This window comes from Oryctolagus cuniculus, chromosome 7 (assembly GCF_051225735.1).
Source record: "Oryctolagus cuniculus isolate XC-2025 breed Fujian yellow rabbit chromosome 7, ASM5122573v1, whole genome shotgun sequence".
NCBI lineage: Eukaryota > Metazoa > Chordata > Mammalia > Lagomorpha > Leporidae > Oryctolagus > Oryctolagus cuniculus.
This window is the reverse complement of record NC_142873.1, coordinates 53,511,426-53,533,527: the sequence shown is the minus strand read 5'-3', so window position 1 is coordinate 53,533,527 and position 22,102 is coordinate 53,511,426. Positions and strand designations below refer to the sequence as shown.

Below are 22,102 nucleotides of genomic sequence, written 5' to 3'. Positions count from 1 at the left end.
AATATTCAGGCATTGAGGAAAAACTTTTTTGCTCAGTTTCTGAGACCATAGGCAAATATTAGGATATGTTCTATGTGCCATAATTATTTAAATGTAAAAGATGAAATCATGAAGGTACTCAAAAGTGGCTGAGTATGTATTAAGAAAAGCCTTTTCTAAGCATGTCACATAAATAAACAGTAAAAGAGAAATTGTCAGTTTTTGCTACATATAAACTACATATAACTTCTTTCATTTCATACCAATTAAAATGTAAATTACAAACTAAGGAACTAACTAGATAAGGACATATTCATAAAACAGTTTTTATATACTTTCTTAATCAAGACTTCTTACAAGCTTATAAGAAAAAATGATCAGCTTAGTTTAAAAATGGGATAAGAAAAGTTAACTGGTAAAAGCATAAATGGTCACCAAACAGATGTTCCTATTTAGCCTTAAATGTGGTGTTAGTGAAAATAAATGGTGCTTGGAGACAGTGTAAAGTGACATCTCATTTTATATAGGCTACTGCTACTACACTAGTACTTACAAAGGATGCTATATTTGTAGTATCTCTGAAAACTGCTCACCAGCTATCTTTGTCTTTCTCTCCCATTTCACCATGCCTGCAATCAAATCAGAGCTGCTTTTAGACAGACACAGTACCTTGACTATCAAATTGACAAAGGAAGCAAACATTTCCCTGTACTCCTCAGAGTGAATATTTATATGCTTTTTGAACCAGAAACTTATTAATTTACATTAAATTTTATGTGTAATCATTTTGGAGTTACTTAAAATAGACACTCTTTGAAAATATTCTTTTTGTTTGTTTGTTTGTTTGTTTGTTTTGACAGGCAGAGTGGAGAGAGAGAGAGACAGAGAGAAAGGTCTTCCTTGTGGCGTTGGTTCATCCTCCAGTGGCCGCCACAGCCGGCGCAGAACCCAGTGTGCCAGCGCCACGGGAGGATTAGCCTATTGAGCTGTGGCACCAGCCTGTTTGTTTATTTAAGAGGTGGAGTTACAGACAGTGAGAGACAGAGAGAAAGCTCTTCCATCTGCTGGTTTACTCCCCAAATGGCCACAACGGCCAGAGCTGAGCCTATCTGAAGTCAGGAACCAGGAGCTTCTTTCAGGTCTCCCACGTGGGTGCAGGGGCCCAAGCACTAGCGCCATCTTTCACTGCTTTCCCAGGCCACAGCAGAGAGCTGGTTTGGAAGAGAAGCAGCTGGGACTAGAACCGGTGCCCATATGGGATGCTGGCGCTGCAGACAAAGGATTAACCTGCTGCACTACAGCTCCGGCACCTGAAAATATTCTAAAGTAGTTCATCTCCAACAGACTTTCTTTGATAAAGAAAATGTTCCATATCTGTGTTGTCCAATATGTTAGTCTCTAGGGACACGTGGTTATCAAGTACTTGAAATGTTGCCAGAATGGTTGTAGAACTAGATTTTAGGTTTTATTTACTTTTAATTAAAGTTTAAATTGCCACTTGAGGCTAGTGCCTGAATTACACGTTAAATTCTGTGTACTTTTAAATTTAAATAGCTACGTGTGCTACTACACTGCCATTGCACAGTGCAGTGTTTTTAAAAAGTATTTATTTATTTATTTGAAAGTCAGAGTTACACAGAAAGAGAAGGAGAGGCAGAGAAAGAGAGGTCTTCCATCTATTGGTTCACTCCCCAATTGGCTGCAACAGCTGGAGCAGTGCTGATCCGGAGCCAGGAGCCAGGAGCTTCCTCTGGGTATTCCCATACAGGTGCAGGGGCTCAAGCACTTGGACTGCTTTCCCAGGCCATAGCAGAGAACTGGTTCAGAAGTGGGGCAGCCAGGACTCAAACCGGTACCCATATGGGATGCTGGCACTGCAGGTGGTGGCTTTACCTGCTATGCTACAGCACCAGCCCTGCAGTGCAGTTTTAAAGTGTTCTGTCATAGAGATTGGACCAGATAAAAATTGATTCCTGCAGATGTGATATACTGTGCAACAATTAAAAGTTAGATTGTAGAATTCCTATTATAGATAAATAAAACATATCTAGAAAGAGAGGAAAACAAAGTTACTTTAAGAATAATAACCAAATTGTTATCTGTGGTTTTCTTTGAATGTTTTTTCTCCTTTTTGTTTACTTTTGCTGTGCAAATTTGATAGTGAACATGTATTACTTTTGAAGTAAGATTAGAAACATTTGTAAAAAGAAGAAAATACCATTTTCATAACACAGCCCTAGATTACTGAAAAAAAAATCATCATGTGAGATTTACTCTACTTAAAGTGGCCAGTGCTATAGCACTGATGGTACCTTAATTATTAGAAAACATCTTTTGGTATTGGCATTGTGGCACAGCTGGGATGATGGCATCCCCTATAAGCACCAATTTGAATCCTGACTTCTTCGCTTCTGACCCAGCTTCCTGCTAATGTGCTTGGAAAAACAGTGGAAGATGGCTCAAATATTTGGGTCCCGCCACCCATGTTAAGAGACCCTGGTGGAGTTCCAGGCTCTTGACTTAGGCCTGGCCCAACCTTGGCCATTACAGCCATTCGGGGAGTGAGCCAGCAGATGGAAGATCACACTCTCCCTGTCTCCCATCCCTTCCCCACTCCCTCTCTCTTTCCCTCTCTCTCTCTCTCTCTCTATATATATAGATATATAACTCTACCTTTCAGATCAATAAATAAGTCTTAGAAAACAAAGAAAAAAAAAAGATCTTTCAGTCTCCTTCAGCTGCCCAAGATGCCAGAAGGGAAGAAGAGCAAGGGGAAGAAGGTGTCCCTGCCTCTGCTGTAACGAAGAAGTAGGAGTCCATGAAGGTGGTGAATCACCTCTTTGAGAAAAGACATAAGAACTTCGGCATTGGACAGCACATCCAGTCCAAGAGGGACCTCACCCATTTTGTCAAATTGCCCCACTACCTAGCTGCAGTGCCAGAGTGCCATGTGCCTCCTGCCACTAATCAGTTCACCCAGGCCCTGGGTCACCAGATAGCTACTCAAATGCTGAGCTGGCTCACAGGTACAGACCAAAGGTAAAGCCAGTATAGATGTAGAGGCTGTTGGCTGGCGCCGAGAGGAAAGTTGCTGGCAAAGTGACAACCTGTTCTCCTAGCAGGGGTCAACACTGTCCCACCTTGGTGGAGATAAAACAGTTCAGCTGGTGATGATTGCACAAGCCGTGAGTCCCATCGAGCTGGTTATCTTTGTGCCTGCCCTGTGTTATCAGGGGGTTCCTTACTGTGTCATCAAGGGGAAGGCCAGGCTATGGCTCCTGACCCACAGGAAGACTTGTACCACTGTTGCCTCATGCAGGTGAATTTGAAAGGCGAAAGTGCTCTGACTAAACTGGTGGAAGCCAACAGAACCAGCTGCAATGACAGCTAATGATGATATCCGCTGTCACTGAGAGGTAATGTTCTGGATCCAAAAATCTGGCTGGCATTGCCAGGCTAGAAAAAGGCCAAGACTAACAAAGTCACCATGAAGCTGGGAAAAATGAACTGTTGATTTTCTGTATATAATAATAAAGATCCTCCTCTAACCAGTGTTCCTTGGGCATTTTAGGTTGAAATTAATATAACTGATAATGGGGTGGTGGCTTCCCAGCAGCTATTGTCACATAGCTTATATGAAAGGATGCATCACTCTTGGGACATAAGGCAATCCATCACTGACTCATTAAAGGTAGAAAGAAAGGCAAAAGAAAGGAAAAAAGAAAAGCTCTCTTTTCTTTGTCAAATGATATTGAGACAGTTAAGGGCTAGTGCTGTGGTATAGTGGGTTAAGCCACCGCCTATGTACCCAGCATTCCATATGGGCACCTGTCCAATTCCTGGCTTTCCACTTCCTATTTGTTTCTTAATGTGCCTAGGAAAACAACAGAGAATGGCCCAAATGCTTGGGCCCCTGCACCTACATGAGACACCCAGAAAAAGCTTCTAGCTTTGGTCTGGCCCAGCTCTGGCCATTGTGGCCATTTGGGGAGTGAACCAGTGGATGGAAAAATCTCTCTCTGTCTCACCCTCTGACTCTCTCTCAAACTTTACCTTCGAAATAAAGTAAATATATATATATATATATATATGCATATGTATATCTTAAAAAAAGGAAAAGTTAAATAACCACCTGAAAAAGAATGAAGTTGAACCCTTATCCCACCTGCAAAAATCAACTCAAAATAGATCAAAAGGCCCTAAACTTAAAAGCCCAAACTAAAAGGAAACATAGGGACAAATCTTTATGACCTTGGATTTGATAGTGAGTTCTTCGTTATGACACCAAAGACATAGGTAGTGATAGAAAAACAAAAATCAGGTTTGATTGTTTAAAACCTTTTGTACATTGAAGGACACTCACAAGCATGAAAGACAACCTACAGAATAGAGACATTTACAAATCACGATCTACAGTTCCACAGATAGACCACACAGTGAAACATCAACAAAGGGCTTGAAAAGTCATTTTCCCAAAGAAGATATTAAAATAGAAAATAAGTACAAGAAAAAAGATGTCTAGCATCAATATTTATTAGGGAATTCAAATCAAAGCCATAATGAAATACTGCTTGATAGCTACCAGGTTGGATATTATCAAAGGACTGAAAATAAGTGTTGGTAGGGATGTGGAGTACATTGCTGGTAGTAACGTTGAATAGCACAACTGCTATCAACTGTTCAGTAGTTTTCAAGAATTTAAATATAGAAGGACTATATGACCCAAATATGCAACTCCTAGATATACTTGTATCCCCAAAAGATTTAGAAACAAAAAGACTCATACAGATATTTGAGCACCATTGTGGCATTGTTATTTACAGTCATCAAAAGTTGGAAACACCTGCCAGAGTTTGGATGTGGTTTGCCCCTAAATGTTTATGTGCTAGAGGGTTGGAGACCAGTGTGGCAGTGGTGAGGTGATGGAACCTTTAAGAGGTGTAGCCTAGTGAAATATAATCAGGTCAGGACTGGTGCTGTGCCATAGCGGGTAGAGCCGTCGCCTGCAGTGCCAGTATCTTGTATGGACACTGGTTCGAGTCCTGGCTGCTCTACTTCCAATCCAGCTCTCTGCTGTGGCCTGGGAATGCAGTGGAGGATGGCCCAAGTCCTTGGGCCCCTGCACCCATGTGGGAGACCCGGAGGAGGCTCCTAGCTCCTGGCTTCAGATCAGTGCAGCTCCAGCCATTGTGGCCATCCGGGGAGTGGACCAGCAGATGGAAGGCTTTCTCTCTCTCCCTCTCTCCCTCTCTCCCTATCTGCCTCTCTCGCTCACTCTCTCTCTGCATCTGTCTCTGCCTCTCTGTAACTCTGCCTTTCAAATAAATAAATCTTAAAAAAAAAAAAAAAGATAATGAAGTCACTGAGAATGCTGCCCTTAGAAGGAATTAATATTAGTCTTGTGTTCTTATGAGGATTATTATAAAGTAAAAGCAGCTCATCACCTTCTGTTCACAGCCAGTTTCCTTCCTATTACTCTTCCTTGTTGTGATGTAGCCAGAAGGAACTGAGCAAATGTTGGAGCCATGTTCTTGGACCTCCAAAGTATACAGTTTCAGGTATTTTATCAGCAGAAAATGAACCAATACTAAGCTCAAATATACAAGAGAAGAATGGATAAACAAAATGGGGTATAAACATGTAACAAGATATTACTCCACCATGAAAGGAATCAAGTTCTGATAATGCTGAAGTACAGAAGAACCTTGAAAATAGGCTAAGAGAAAAAAAAACAGTCACAAAAGGAAAATGTTTGTTTTCACTTATATCGAATATCTGGAATAGCCTAGCTGATACAGAAAGTTATTAGCGGTTACCAGTGGCTAGGTTGGGTGGGTGCGTGGGGAATGAAGTTATTGCTGGAATTTATATATGTGATGATGAAAAAGTTTTTGAAATAGTATGATGATTGTATGGCACCATGAGTGAAATTAATGCAGAAATAATAGACTTAAAGTATGGCTAAAATGGTAACTTTTGTGTTAATATATATTTCTCCACAAAAAAGTCTTATCTTTCATTCTTCCCTACAAAATAATTAAAATTACTTTATAATGTATGTGCTCTCAGCAGTTATTAATTTTGAGAATGTTATAGAAAGAACTATTCACTGGTTATTTTGGCAAGAGGTCTTTAAAATTGTAGAGATCTTCCCTGATAATTCTTTGAGCAGCTGCAGTCCATACTAAATTGTCCAATTTGTTCTTTTTAATGTTTTTGTATATTTTGTATCAGCTTCCAAAAAGTATATCAAGTTTCACGATTATCTTTGAGTGGTATGTATTTTTCACATCTATTAATAGTCTGCAAAACAAACATTTAATTGAACTGAAGTTTAACAATTCAGCTTTGGCTAACTGTATTATAATTAGAATAATGATAATGTCTGACATGCATAGAGCAATCACAGAGAATAATTACTGATAATTACCCTCACCAAAAGCACTTGGCATCTGATACAAAAGATTATAGGAAGGAACGTAGATTTAAAAGTGAATCATTATTTTTCTTTTATAAAATGTTTTCACTAGTTTTCTAAGTACAGTGCTCTTAGCCTATGCCAAAAAAAGTACAGAAAATATAGGAAATCAGTATTAGTAATTCATTAAATTTTATGCAACTAAATTTAAAATATGGGAAAATTAGAATGGGTATTTTAGTATTTGGAAGTGGGGGACTGGTCTGGACTTTCCTGTATGTTGGCACTTTGTATAAGTTATTTAACCTCCCCATGCCTCTGTTTCTTCATCTGATCTATTTGTACTTAATAGGATGATCATGTGGGTCATATAGATTAGATTACATATTGACCAATATGTCATATTAGTTTCTATTCTAGAATTTCCTGCAAGAACACTTAAAGAAATAGTTAATTTTAGAAACTTGCCATCATTCAGAACATAGTATTACTAAGGTAGGTCATATGGATCATTGATATTTAGGAGTGTGTTTTTTTTTTTTTTTTTTTTTTTAACAGATAGAGTTAGACATGAGAAAGAGAGAGACAGAAAGGTCTTCCTTCCGTTGGTTCACCCCCCAAATGGCCGCTATGGCCAGAGCTACACTGATCCAAAGCCAGGAGCCAGGTGCTTTTTCTGGTCTCCCATGCAGGTGCAGGGCCCAAGCACTTGGGCCATCTTCCACTGTACTCCCGGGCCACAGCAGAGAGCTGGACTGGAAGAGGAGCAACCCGGACTAGTACCCGGCACCCATATGCGATGCCAGTGCTGCAGGCGGAGGATTAACCAAGTGAACCACGGTGCCAGCCCCAATATTTAGGAGTTTTTTATAAGTGTTTTTCCATTTCGGAACATCAAAAGGACCTTAGAGTTGCATGGTTCATCTGATTTGACACTATTCATTCATGAGTCAGTGGTTCAAATAAGAAAGTCAGGCTATTGGGTGATAAATTCCATAGTTACCTTAGACTCAGACTTCTGTATATTCATTTATTAAGCACATAATATTTCACTGTACCAGTTGCCTAGAAGAGCTAGAGAGGACTGATCAGGTAGGCCTGAGAGTAAATCCTATAACCCAAGTAATATGTAACTAACTCTAGCAATATTTCCAAATACAAGAAACATTTTCCCTAACCAGTAATGCCAAAGGCCTTTTCCTTTCTGTGTCCTTTCCCCTTTTATTTAATTTTCTTCAATAAGTGTTTTAATCTTGATTTCTTTCCTCATTTGTTAATCATTTTATCAGACCTATAGTATGAGACCAAAGTGCAAAATAAAAATGCCCATATATTTTTAATGGCTCATATATGTAATATCCTGGAGTTTCTCTCTTTACTGCTATACCTTTTTAAAAAATTTATTTATTTTTATTTGAAAGGCAGAGAGACAGAGAAACAGATCTTCTGTTCACTGATTGACTCCCCATATGCCTACAACAGCCAGGCCTGGGCCAAGCTGAAGCCAGGAGCGTGGAACTCAATCCAGGTCTCCCACATGAGTGGGACTCTTATGTTGCTAAATACAGTGATTGGTTCTCAGGCCTTACCTTTTAGAGTCTGTCAGCATGCTGGTTTCTCTGAAAGCAGTTTTGGTTTCTAGAATAGCACACTATTTTGCCGTTTTTTAGCTTCAGTAGCTACACTCAATCTTCTCTGCTAATTTCTCTTACCCTTGTCTCCTGGAACGCTCTCGAGCCAGCACTCTTCTCTGCCTTTCTTTGGTGTCACAGTTTTAAGCACCATCTAGGTACCGAAGTCTCTCAAATTTCAAACTCCAGTCATTGTCTTGTCCTTGACCTACAGCTCATATATCCATCCAGTTACCTACTTTGACATTTCTACTTAAATGTCTTATAGACATTTCAAACTTAATGTGTCTGTAACTGAACTCTTTATAATTCTTTCCACTTGAAAACCTATTATTCCTCTAATCTTTCCCATTCCAGTTAATGGCAGCTGTATTGTTGCTCATGCCATAAATCTAGATGTCATCCTTTTCTCCCTTCTTTATCTCACACACCACCTCCAGCTCCTCCCCAAAGTCAGTTCTAGCTTTGAAATATACCTGGAATAGGATGTCGCTGCCCTGAGGTGAGTTAACCATCCCTTGCCTGGATTATTGTAGTAGCATCCTAATTACTCTTCCTGATTCTGTCTCTGTCCCCTCTTCAGTTATCCTTAATACAAGAGCCAGAAATTTTTTACAATATAAGTCACATTAAGACACTTCGTACAACTCTGTGGTGGTTTTCATCTCATTCGGAGTAAAAGCCAGATTGCTCGTGAATCCCTGTGTGATCTGGCTTCCATTGATGCTTCTCCCTCGTTTGTTCTACCTCAGCAGTACTGGCCTCCTGCCAATGACTGAGTCTACCAGATATATTTCTACCACAGAGCTGTGGAATGCACTGTTCACTCATTCCTTCACTTCAGGACTTTTACTCGGTTGTTACCAGGAAATCTTTTCCTAGTCACCTTATCTAAGATTTCTACCACCACCCTGACCCACAATACTTACTGTATATATCCCTGACCTTCATGGTGGTTAAGAGCACATCTGGAGTCAGGATACCTGAATTTGAATCCTACATCTGCTGCATTTTGTGTACGTAATCTGTGGATTACTTACCCATTTTGTACATCAGTTTTCTTATCTGTACAATGGTGGTAATACCAACTACCTTATGGAGTTGAAGGTTTAATTGATTATTATGTATAAAGTCATTATGTATAAAGAACATTGTCGGCCATCGCCGCGGCTCACTAGGCTAATCCTCAATAGGCACACCGGGTTCTAGTCCCGGTCGGGGCACCGGATTCTGTCCCGGTTGCCCCTCTTCCAGGCCAGCTCGCTGCTGTGGCCAGGGAGTGCAGTGGAGGATGGCCTAAGTGCTTGGGCCCTGCACCCCGTGGGAGACCAGGAGAAGCACCTGGCTCCTGGCTTCGGATCAGCGCGGTGCGCCAGCCACGGCGGCCATTGGAGGGTGAACAAATGGAAAAAGGAAGACCTTTCTCTCTGTCTCTCTCTCTCTCACTGTCCACTCTGCCTGTCAAAAAAAAAATTTGTCTAGCACATAGGAAAAATGAATTCATATATGTTGAATGAATTAAAGGAAATAAAATACTCAGTCATTATTTTACTTGATCTTTCTGTGGATTTTAAAATGCTGACTACTCCCTTCTTTTTTGAAACATTCTCTCCTTTTATTTTTTTCACTATACTTTTATTTTATGCTTAGTATATATAAGTAATAATCTCCAATACTAATTCATTTGGGTGTACAGATTTACGTACAGCCTTGTGAAGTAGATACTATTTTTACTGCTTTTCTGCAGAGTGGAAAAATATGGTAGAGAGAGACTAAGTAATTTACACATAGTTATACAGCCGATAAACCACAGAGCAGAGCCCAGCATTCAAACCTCCAGTCAGTCTAGCCCCAAGCTCCAGCTGTCACCCACTGCAGCATGCTGCCTGCCTTGGCTTTCCTAATAACAGTCTCCCCTCCTGCATTTCCTTTTATGCTGGCTGATCCCCAGTGTCTGTTGTGGCCTCCTTTTTGTCTGCCCTGTTGATCCTTTAAATGTTCATATTTTCTGAAGTGCTATTCGTGCCCACTGATCACTCTGTTCCTCTTGAGTAAATTGCCATGGCCCAAATTAATTTTATGTATTACCAACTTCTAAATGTATACCCCCAACTTAGTTCTTCTCTGAATTCCCACGTATCTGCCTGTTTATTATACTCATTTAGATATCCAGCTAGCATCTCAAAATCAACATCCTTAGAATTCAGATGCTTGCTAGTTTTAAGCCATTTCCCCCTCTAGCACTCCACAGTTTCAGTGAAGAGTGCTGTTGTTCACCCATTTGTTCTGTTAGAAATCCAGGCATCATTCATGATTTCTCCTTTTCTTTGTCAGTAAACATCTGATAGATGCTGAAAGAGTATGGCAAAGCTACGAAATATAATTAGATTATTTTAAGCTGTAAGCAGTAAACATTTAAATGTTAAGAGATAGATTCAATGGAAGGATTTTTTGTTAAAAGACCCATCTGTTTGCTGCCTACAAGAAATACACCTCACCAACAAAGATACACACAGACTGAAAGTGAAAGGGTGGAAAATGATACACAGCAGTCATTTCTTTAAATAATTTTTGTTTTCCCTCTTCCACAGAGACTTCCCTTACCTCACTGATGTTTTTTCCTTTTTTTTTTCTTCAGAGTTTCAATTGAAAGTCTTCAAGTTTGCTGATCTTTTCTTTTGCATTTTCTAATCTTAACTAAGTACTGTACGGATTACTCTGTGAATTAGAAATTTTTCTAGTGTGGGATGAGAACAGGCACTGTTCTCGGTAGGCTGTTAGTGAGCACCAGGCCTGTTACTTGCTATCCTTTCATGTGGTTCTTTCCCCAGCCTCGTCGTTTCCTCACATGCACGTGCTGCCCAGTACTCTGCTGAACACTTAAAGGAGGATCCTTTGCAGATCTCTGGGATTCCGTCTGTGCAGATCCTGTCCTGTGAACTAGGGCTGTCTTGATCATCCTGGACTCTCAGCTTCATTTTTTAAACTCAGGGAATACACAAGACTAAGCCTCATTTCCCCTTCTTTGTGCCTCTGCTTTCAAGTTTTCTTAAGGCAGTAACCTGAGAGTGAACATAGGATTCACTGTTACTTCTCCACCTTTCTGGGTTAGCATCCATTGTTGCCCGGTGTGCAGTATCTGGAAAAACCATCATTTCATGTATTTTTCCCAATGTTTTTGACTGTTTTCAATTACTAGGTAAACCCAGATGTGTTAGTTTTGAAAAAGAAGCATAAGTTTTTAAAAAATCAATTCCTATTGTATTTTTCTGTATATATTCTGCATTCTTAAAATGGCATCCCCCAAGCTACCTTATGTTTTTCTGTTTTTTTCTTTACTGGTCGAATTATATGTATGCATGAATTTCAAAATTTCTTACCAGCATAAAAACTTATCTTTTAATTTAATTTTCCACAAGCTTTTTGAAGTTCATATATGTGTATGCATGTATGTTGTGTCTGTGTTTGTATACACACAAACATACATACATATGTATTTCTCCCATTTTTAACAGCTACCCTTGAATTTTAACTTAAATCCTGATTACTTTATAGTTTTATAATAATATCTAGAACTAAACATGGCTGTGTCTTTCTTCTTATGATATGAAAAATTTAGCATCCCCTTATTGCACCATTGCCTAGTTTCATCATGAACTTGTGGTTTAAAGTGTTAATATCTCTTCATTATTGCCTCTTGCATATCCCATTCAGTTTTCCTTTTTTTTTTTCCTTTTTTTCCCCTCCTAGAACATCTTTAGTGGTTCTTATGTGATTGTTCACTGTGTATCTTTTCCCTCACTCTTGCCCCCACCTAGATGACCATCTAGTAAAAGAAAGATCCTTGAGTAAAAAATTTCTGTTGATCTGTTTGCTTATTACTTGGTTTTGCCTTCATTTTCCCAGTCTTAGAGAACGTGGCATTTATTGTGCTGTTCAGTATTTATCCTTTACCTGTATTCTGAATCTTACCTCCTTTCAGCTCTTGAACTCTTTCTTTTTTGGTGTTCTTATTCAATTATGCTCTATATTAAATTTAGTAGTTCCTTTCACAAAGTCAGTGAGTTCTCTATACTTTTTTTTTTTAACAACTTTTCAAGGTGATAGCCCACTACTGGTGCATATTGTCTCTTCCTGTTATGAGAAGTCTTTTTAAGGAGTAGTACATATTTATTGATTTTCTAGTTTGCTTTTTGTTTACTTCTCACTGCGTTCCATTTTGAGTCTGCTCTCCATCACTACACTACAAGTAATTTTTTATATGGCCCAATGACTGCTGAAAAGACAATGTGTTAGCTATTGCTGTATAACAAACCACTCTAAAACTTAGTGAGTGGCTTCAGATAGTTCATTATTTCTCCAAAATCTATAGGTTATCTGAATGGTTCCCCTGATCTTACCTGGATACTTGTTCATATGTCTGTAGTTAGCTGACACATTGGCTTGGAGTTGAGTGATCTATCACACCTCCATTTTAGAGGACTCAGCCTGCTTCACTTGGTCTCTTATCATCTGCAAGGATTTAGGCTGTGCTTCTTTACATGACATTAAAAGAATCCCACAAAAAGGCCTCTTGAAGCCTAGGCTTGAAATTGGCACACTGCTTACTTTTTGTTTTTCCTTTAAGATTTATTTTATCTATTTGAAAGGCAGAAAGAGATGTGAAGAAACAAAGATGTCTTCTATCCATTGGCTCACTCTCCAGATGGCTGCAACAGCCAGGTCTGAGCCAGGGCAAAGCCAAGAGCCAGGAACTCCATCCTGGTCTCGCACATGCATGGCAGAGGCCCAGCCACTTGGATCATCTTCCACTGCCTTCCTAGGCACATTAACAGGAAACTAGATTAGAAGTGGAACAGCTGGGACACAAATCGGTACTACAATATGGCATGCTGACATTGCAAGCAGTGATTTAGCCTGGTGTGCCACAGTGCTGGCCTCTTGATATATCTGTTTTCAGTGTAATCACTACTTTTTCATTACCAAAAGGTGTTGTTAACATTTTTCTCATCCCAAATGCCCATTAACCATGGAAGGACTCTCCGTGTCAACTCTGTTCACTTATGTATTACTTTAAATATTTTGTAAGTATATGTTGGGCCCAGCACTGTGGTGTAGCAGGTGAGGCCACTGCCTACAGTGGGCACCACTGGGCACTGGTTCAAGTCCTCAGTGCCCCACTTCTGATCCAGCTCTCTGCTATGGCCTGGGAAAGCAGTGAAAAATGGCCCAAGTCCTTGGGCCCCTGCACCTGCATGGGAGACGTGGAGACCAGACTCACTCCTGGCTTCTGATCCGCTCAGTTCTGGCTATTGCGGTCATGTGGGGAGTGAACCAGTTGATGGAAGACCTTTCTCTCTCTTTCTCTGCCTTTACCTCTGTAAACCCTACGTTTCAAATAAATCTCTAAAAACAGATTTCATGTCATCTTTTATTTTTTTATTTAAATCTGAAAAAATTAATTTAGTGTCTGGTATATTCTGTAAATCCATCATATGTTGTTATTATACAATTCTTTTTTTTAACTTTTATTTAATAAATATAAATTTCAAAAGTACAACTTTTGGATTATAGGGCTTTTCCTCCCCATAACTTCCCTCCCACCTACAACCATCCCATCTCCCATCTCCCATCTCCCACTCCATCTCCCATCCCATTCACATCAAGATTCATTTTCAATTTTCTTTATATACAGAAGATCAATTTAGTATATATTAAGTAAAGATTTCAACAGTTTGCACCCACACAGAAACACAAAGTATAAAGTACTGTTTGAATACTAGTTATACCGTTAATTCACATAGTACAACACATTAAAGACAGAGATCCTACATGAGGAGTAAGTGAACAGTGACTCCTGTTGTTGATTTAACAATTGACACTCTTATTTATGACGTCGGTAATCACCCGAGGCTCTTGTCCTGAGCTACCAAGGCTATGGAAGCCTCTTGAATTTGCCAACTCCGATCTTATTTAGAAAAGGCCATAGTCAAAGTGGAAATTCTCTCCAGAGAATTTCTCTTCAGAGAAAGGTACCTCCTTCTTTGATGCCCGTTCTTCTTCTTTTTTTTTTTTTTGACAGGCAGAGTGTATAGTGAGAGAGAGAGACAGAGAGAAAGGTCTTCCTTTTGCCGTTGGTTCACCCTCCAATGGCCGCCGCGGCCGGCGCATTGCACTGATCTGAAGGCAGGAGCCAGGTGCTTCTCCTGGTCTCCCATGGGGTGCAGGGCCCAAGCACTTGGGCCATCCTCCACTGCCCTCCCAGGCCACAGCAGAAAGTTGGTCTGGAAGAGGGGCAACGGGGACAGAATTCGGCGCCCCGACCGGGACTAGAACCCGATGTGCCGGTGCCACAAGGTGGAGGATTAACCTATTGAGCCACGGCGCCGAACTGATGCCCGTTCTTTCAACTGGGATCTCACTCAGAGATCTTTCATTTAGGTCATTTTTTTTGCCAGAGTTTCTTGGCTTTCCATACCTGAGAAACTCTCATGGGCTTTTTAGCCAGATCTGAATGCCTTAAGGGCTGATTCTGAGGCCAGAGTGCTGTTTAGGACCTCTGCCATTCTATGAGTCTGCTGTGTTTCCCGCTTTCCATGTTGGATTGTTCTCTCCTTTTTAATTCTGTCAGTTAGTGTTAGCAGACACTAGTCTTGTTTATGTGATCCCTTTTACACTTAATCCTATCATTATGATCAATTATGAACTGAAACTGTTCACTTTGACTAGTGAGATGGCATTGGTACATGCCACCTTGATGGGGTTGAATTGGAATCCCCTGGCATGTTTCTAACTCTACCATTAGGGGTAAGTCCAATTGCGCATGTGCCGAACTGTACATCTCCTCCCTCTCTTATTCCCACTCTTATATTTAACAGAGATCTCTTTCCAGTTAAATTTAAACACCTAAGAATAATTGTGTGTTAATTAAAGAGTTCAACCATTGGTATTAAGTAGAACAAAAAAAAAAATACTAAAAGGAATAAAATAGTAAGTTATTCCTCGACAGTTAGGACAGGGCTAATCAAGTCACTGTTTCTCATAGTGTCCATTTCACTTCAACAGATTTCAACAGCTGTTCAGTTAGTTGGCACTGATCAGGGAGAACATATTATGTTTGTCCCTTTGAGACTGGCTTACTTCACTCAGCATGATGTTTTCCAGATTTCTCCATTTTGTTGCAAATGACTGGATTTCATATTTTTTTTGTACTGCTGTATCTTATTCTATAGAGTACATATCCCATAATTTCTTTATCCAGTCTTTTGTTGATGGGCATTTAGGTTGATTCCATGTCTTAGCTATTGTGAATTGAGCTGCAATAAACATTGAGGTGCAGACAACCCTTTTATTTGCCAATTTAATTTCCTTTGGGTAAATTCCAAGGAGTGGGATGGCTGGGTTGTATGGTAGCATTATATTCAGGTTTCTGAGGAATCTCCAAACTGACTTCCTTAGTAGCTTTACCAGTTTGCACCTCTACCTTACACCTTACACAAAAATGCACTCAACATGGATTAAATATCTAAATCTATGACCCGACACCATCAAATTATTAGAGAACATAGGAGAAACCCTGCAAGATATAGGCACAGGCAAAGACTTCTTGGAAAAGACCCCGGAGGCACAGGCAGTCAAAGCCAAAATTAACAATTGGGATTACATCAAATTGAGAAGTTTCTGTACTGCAAAAGAAACAGTCAGGAAAGTGAAGAGGCAACCAATAGAATGAGAAAAAATATTTGCAAACTATGCTACAGATAAAGGATTAATAGCCAGAATCTACAAAGAGATCAAGAAACTCCACAACAAAACAGACAACCCACTTAAGAGATGGGCCAAGGACCTAAATAGACATTTTTCAAAAGAGGAAATTCAAATGGCCAACAGACACATGAAAAAAAAATGTTCAGGATCACTAGCAATCAGGGAAATGCAAATCAAATTCACGTCACCCAGGTTAGAATGACTTACATACAGAAATCTACCAACAACAGATGCTAGCGAGGATGTGGGGAAGAAGGGATACTAACCCACTGTTGGTGGGAATGCAAACTGGTTAAGCCACTATGGAAGTCAATTCTTAAGTGTAAATATTGTATTGGAAAGTTGACTAGAGATTCGTTGTGCATTATGAATTTAGGATAAAGTTACATAATGTAGCCCTGTCTTCGATTTCTCCAGGTGCCTTGTACAACACCCAGTCAGTAATGCTAGAGACTCGGAAGCTTACATAAAGCAGAGAGTTCCTTCTAGATATTTAGGTGGGAAGCAAAGGCGAACTTCACTAAGCTAACAAATCTTAGTTGAAAGTAAATAGCCATATTTATATTAAGTTCAGAACCTAGTGAATCAAATCTGTGGTGGTAGAGGTCCGGAAAATGGTTCTCTCTGGAGGTGGGTGTTGACTGTAAAGGCCACACGAGGAAGGCTTTTTAGGATTCTCCAAATGTTTTATATTTTTATCTTGGTGGTGATTCTGTTGCTGTATACATATGTAAAAATACAAAAAAAGTAGTGAGAAGAGCATATGGGATGCAGGCTATTACAGTATCTATTGCTTTAAGTGAATGATCACCTTTTCCCTCCTTTTATTACTTATTATAACAAAAGATGATTTTTTTTTTTTTTTTTTTGACAGGCAGAGTGGACAGTGAGAGAGAGAGACAGAGAGAAAGGTCTTCCTTTGCCGTTGGTTCACCCTCCAATGGCCGCCGCTGCAGCCGGCGCACCGTGCTGATCCGATGGCAGGAGCCAGGAGCCAGGTGCTTTTCCTGGTCTCCCATGGGGTGCAGGGCCCAAGCACCTGGGCCATCCTCCACTGTACTCCCTGGCCACAGCAGAGAGCTGGCCTGGAAGAGGGGCAACCGGGACAGAATCCGGCGCCCTGACCGGGACTAGAACCCGGTGTGCCGGCGCCGCAAGGTGGAGGATTAGCCTATTGAGCCACGGCGCCGGCCAAAAGATGATTTTTAATTACATGAAGTTTTAGCTTGAGGCTCCTTCCCTAGGGTTAATCACTGTTAACAGTTGTTTATTGAATAGTTTATATGTGCATACCAGTCTGTAAACACACACATTTTTAATAGTATCAAGCTATATTACTCTGAAACTTTCTCCACTTCACTCAACAACATATGATAGATATCCTTCAATTGTCAGTTTGTAGATCCTCCTGTTTCTCTTTAGTGATTATGTGGTCCCCCATAGTATGTACGCTATTTATTTAGACAGTTACCTAGAATCTTTAGTATTCAACTAATGAGAGTAATCCTGTGTTGAACTTTTTCTTTATCTATTTTGTGTATTTCTTCAAAGACTATTATAGAGAATTCCATTACTATACTAAAGTTTCTTGCTTAAATTTGATAGCTACTACAAAATTCCCCTTTAATCCTAGCAACCATGAACCACAGTCTTGTCAATATTGGACAAGAAAATGTGTGTTGACTAGAAAAAAATAGAATCTCATTGTTTTTGTTTTTGACAGGCAGAGTGGACAGTGAGAGAGAGAGACAGAGAGAAAGGTCTTCCTTTGCCGTTGGTTCACCCTCCAATGGCCGCCGCGGCTGGTGCGCTGCGGCCGGCGCACTGCACTGATCTGATGGCAGGAGCCAGGTACTTCTGGTCTCCCATGGGGTGCAGGGCCCAAGCACTTGGGCCATCCTCCACTGCACTCCCTGGCCACAGCAGCGTGCTGGCCTGGAAGAGGGGCAACTGGGACAGAATCCGGCGCCCTGACTGGGACTAGAACCCGGTGTGCCGGCACCTCAAGGCGGAGGATTAGCCTAGTGAGCCGCGGTGCCGGCTCATTGTTTTAATTTGCTTTCCTCTGATAACTAGTGGAGTTGAGCATCTTATATTAATTATTGAAGTGTGTGTGTATGTAAGAAAGACTGGGGTGGATTTTTTGTTAATTGTGCCCTATTTCAGTTTTTCCTATTAGAAGTTTTTTGTTAGGGCATTAACCTTTTTCCTATTATATATGTTACAATGTATGTTATGCATGTTACATATTCTGCCATTCAATTTCTCATTTTTTAAGATTTATTTGTCTCTTAGTTTGTATTATATGAAGCTATAAACTTTTACTTTATTCTTTCATTTTGTATATTTAAGATCATTTACTTAGAAACAGCAGACATTTTCTTATATTTTCTTCTGGAATATTTTTAAATTCATTATTGTATGTGAATTTATTTTTAAGCCTGGTATATAAGTACTAGTTTGTATTTTTCTACCAAATAGATAGCAAGTTTTCCCCATAAATCACTAAATAGTCCATCCTTTCTTCACTAATCTGAAAAAGTAGTGATGGTATAACTTGAATTACTGAAGGGTTGTAAGAAACTTACTTTTCTTTCATACAGGGAGGATGTGGGTTTTTTTTTTTTTTTTCCTTTTTTAAGATTTCTTTATTTACCTGAAAGTTAGAGAGGGAGAGACAGAGAGAAAGGTCTTCATTCAGTTGGTTCACTCCCCAGATGGCCACAAAGTCCCGAGCTGAGCCTATGCGAAGCCAGGGGCCAGCAGCTTCTTCCTGGCCTCCCATGCAGGTGCTGGGGCCCAAGCACTTGGGCCATCTTCTGCTTTCCCAGGCTATACAGAGAGCTGGATTGGAAGAGGGGCAGCTAAGACATGAACTGGTGCCACAGATGTAGGGTTACACCAGGGCGCCAGCTGCAGGATGTGAGTTTTAAAAGAAAGTTCAGGAGTATAGGGCAGGATTTATAGCAAATCAGGGCTAAAAGAAGGTTGCCTTGGGAGTAGAGTGCTAAATTAAATAGGATTCAAAGTAGAGACGAGATGGAGTAAGAATATACTGAGGACAAATATGTACTAATAGTTATATTAATAATAATCAAGAGTAGTGATTGTACTATGCCCGGTAATATCACAAAAAAAATGAGCTTTTTTTCTTTAGGAGATTTCTTTTTTAATTTTAAAGGCAGAAAGAGATATGGGGAGAGAGAAAGAAGGCAGCGTGGTCAGAGAGCTAGAATACTCTGGGGGTCCAGGCATTTCTGTTATGTTATGTTCTTTTATTTATTTATTTATTGAAAAGTCAGAATTATATATATAGAGAGAGAGATAGGGAGAGAGAAAGGAAGATCATTCATCTCCTAGTTCATTCCCCAGATGGCTGCAACAGCCAGGACTGTGCCAGGCCAAAGGCAGGAGCAGGGAGTTTCTTCCAGGTCTCTCCTGTGGGTAACAGGGAGTCATTTTTTTTTTTTTAATTTATTTATTTGAAAGTCAGTAGGGGCCGGTGCTATGGCTCACTTGATTAATCCTCTGCCTGTGGCACCGGTATCCCATATGGGCGCCGGGTTCTAGTCCTGGTTGCTCCTCTTCCAGTCCAGCTCTCTGCTGTGGCCCGGGAGGGCAGTGGAGGATGGCCCAAGTGCTTGGGCCCTGCACCCACATGGAAGACCAGGAAAAGCACCTGGCTCCTGGCTTCAGATCAGTGCAGCGCTGGCCATAGTGGCCATTTGGAGAGTGAACCAACGGAAGGAAGACCTTTCTCTCAGTCTCTCTCACTCTGTCTATAACTCTACCTGTCAAATGGAAAAAAAAAAAAAAAGTGTGTTACACAGAGAGAGAAGAGAGGCAGAGAGAGAGAGAGTCTTCCATCCGCTGGTTCATTCCGCAGTTGGCCTCAACGGCCAGATCTGTGCTGATCCGAAGCCAGGAGCCAGGAGCTTCTTCTGAGTCTCCCATGCGGATGTAGGACCCAAGGCCATAGCAGAGAGTTGGATTGGAAGTGGAGCAGCCAGGACTAGAATCAGTGCCCAAACGAGATGACGACATTGCAGGCATCAGCTTACCTGCTATGCCACAACACCAGCTCCTGTTATGTAATATTCTTAAATGAGCTTGTCTCTGGGAAGATAGTCAAAGTAATCTTCTCTTTTCCATTTCCAGAAAGATAACTAAAAAACCAGGAACTAGAATTCAATCTTGGTCTTTCACATGGATGACAAGAAGCTGATTTCTTGGGCCATTACCTGCTGCCTTCCAGAGTGCACATAAACAGAAAGCTAGAATCAGGAGCAGAGCTGGGACTTGAAATCTAGGCACTGTGTTATGGGATGTGGGCATCTTAACCATCTTAACACCCAACCCGTGTTAGATTAAATTTAATTTACTTCCTGTGGTGCCAGATTCACCAACAGGGATCATATAGAAAAAAATATTTAAGAGTGAGCTTTTGGGCCTGGCATTGTGGCACAGGGGCTTAAGCAGCTGCCTGTAATTCCATCATCCCATTTGGTCACCCGTTTGAGTCTTTGCTGCTCCACTTCCTAACTAGCTCTCTGCTATTGCACCTGGGTAAGCAGTAGAAGGTAGTCCAAGTGCTTGACCTGGATGAAACTCCTGGTTTCGTCTTGACCCAGCCCCAGCTGTCATAACCATTTGGGAAATGAACCAGTGGCTAGAAGACTCTCTCACTCTGCCTTTCAAATTGGGAAAAAAAAAAAAAAGAGAGATCTAATTAACATCTGATATTAGTATATCTGTCACATTTAATCATAGCTTATATATTAAAACCATTACTATATTAAAGGTAATTTTCAGTTATATAAAAGTTTGGGTATATGACAATGTGCAGACTATGTCATTCAGGAAAAAGACTATTAAGCTTGTGAAACACTATCTCCAGAAGAAAAATTTTTCTAGAAAATTGGATACATGTGTAGAGGAAAGTGATTATGGTATATTTAAGTATGTTAAAAATAAGACTGTCAATATAATTTAAAAATTGTTTACTTGTAATATAATCATTATAATGGAAAATTATTATCTTATTTAGTTATCATTTGTCTTCGTTTTCCTCCACCTGTATCCTTCTCTTTCCTCTTTTACAGATCATACATCCGTTGGTGGTCTGGGAGACAGTTTTTATGAATACTTACTAAAAGCTTGGTTGATGTCAGATAAAACAGACCATGAGGCGAGAAAAATGTACGACGATGCTATTGAGGTGATTACTGTTTGAGCATTTTGTTATTTAACATACATATTTGACAATGACTAGGTAAATGTAACCATTTTAGTATATGCATTCACAGTAGTTTGTTAATATTATAATAGAAAAGCCATATGTGAGTGTTAAGTTTTTTAAAATTTATGACATGTTAAAGAAAGAATTTAGTGTAGCATATCTACTTAGGAAAATTTAACTACTATATCTACAGAGACTGGAGAAACTTCTGATTTTATATACATTCCATAAACATTTCTCGTGAGTGACCCCATAAATCTATACATTGAAAACCTTATGGATGAATAATTATAATAATGGCAACACACATATATAATACTTTTTGTGCCAAGCACCATTCTCTTTTTACATTTATAAGATTTTTTTTTTTGACAGGCAGAGTGGACAGTGAGAGAGAGAGACAGAGAGAAAGGTCTTCCTTTGCCGTTGGTTCACACTCCAATGGCTGCCGCGGCCGGTGTGCTGTGGCCAGTGCACCGCGCTGATCCGATGGCAGGAGCCAGGTACTTATCCTGGTCTCCCATGGGGTGCAGGGCCCAAGTACTTGGGCCATCCTCCACTGCACTCCCGGGCCACAGCAGAGAGCTGGCCTGGAAGAGGGGCAACTGGGACAGAATCCGGCGCCCCGACCGGGACTGGAACCCGGTGTGCCGGCACCGCAAGGCGGAGGATTAGCCTAGTGAGCCGCGGAGCCGGCTGCATTTATAAGATCATTTAATCATTATCACCATTTTACACATGGGGACCTACCTTAAGTCACATGAGGCTAAGAATCTTTCTGAAGACTGCATAGCTATAAGAGGTGGAGCCTCTTATAGAGTGTGGCTGCAGAGCTTGTACTCACTGCTCTGTTGGGTTGTTTCATATGTATACAGCTGCACACCATGCTGTTGTGGCAGTTTAAAATCAGAACAGGACTCATCGCAGGAAGTGTTTATATTGAATTTTTCCAAGCAAAAACTGTGAAACAAAAAAGTATATTAAACATTTAGTTTAATATTGCTTTCTGATGCATTGTATACCCGTATCCCTTGAAGGATTTAATTACTTTTAAACAGCTGTATGTTT

General features: G+C 40.3%; 1 protein-coding gene and 1 pseudogene across 1 annotated transcript in view; both read left to right on the top strand.

Annotated features, from left to right (window-relative positions):
* MAN1A2 (mannosidase alpha class 1A member 2) overlaps positions 1–22,102 on the top strand; it is a 196,872-nt gene that overhangs the window by 126,694 nt on the left and 48,076 nt on the right. The window contains exon 9 of the mRNA XM_002715724.6: positions 20,898–21,013. Within this exon, the coding sequence (XP_002715770.3) occupies positions 20,898–21,013 (116 nt within the window). The remainder of the gene's footprint in view (positions 1–20,897; positions 21,014–22,102) is intronic.
* On the top strand, positions 2,595–3,492 carry LOC149125566 (large ribosomal subunit protein eL8 pseudogene; annotated as a pseudogene).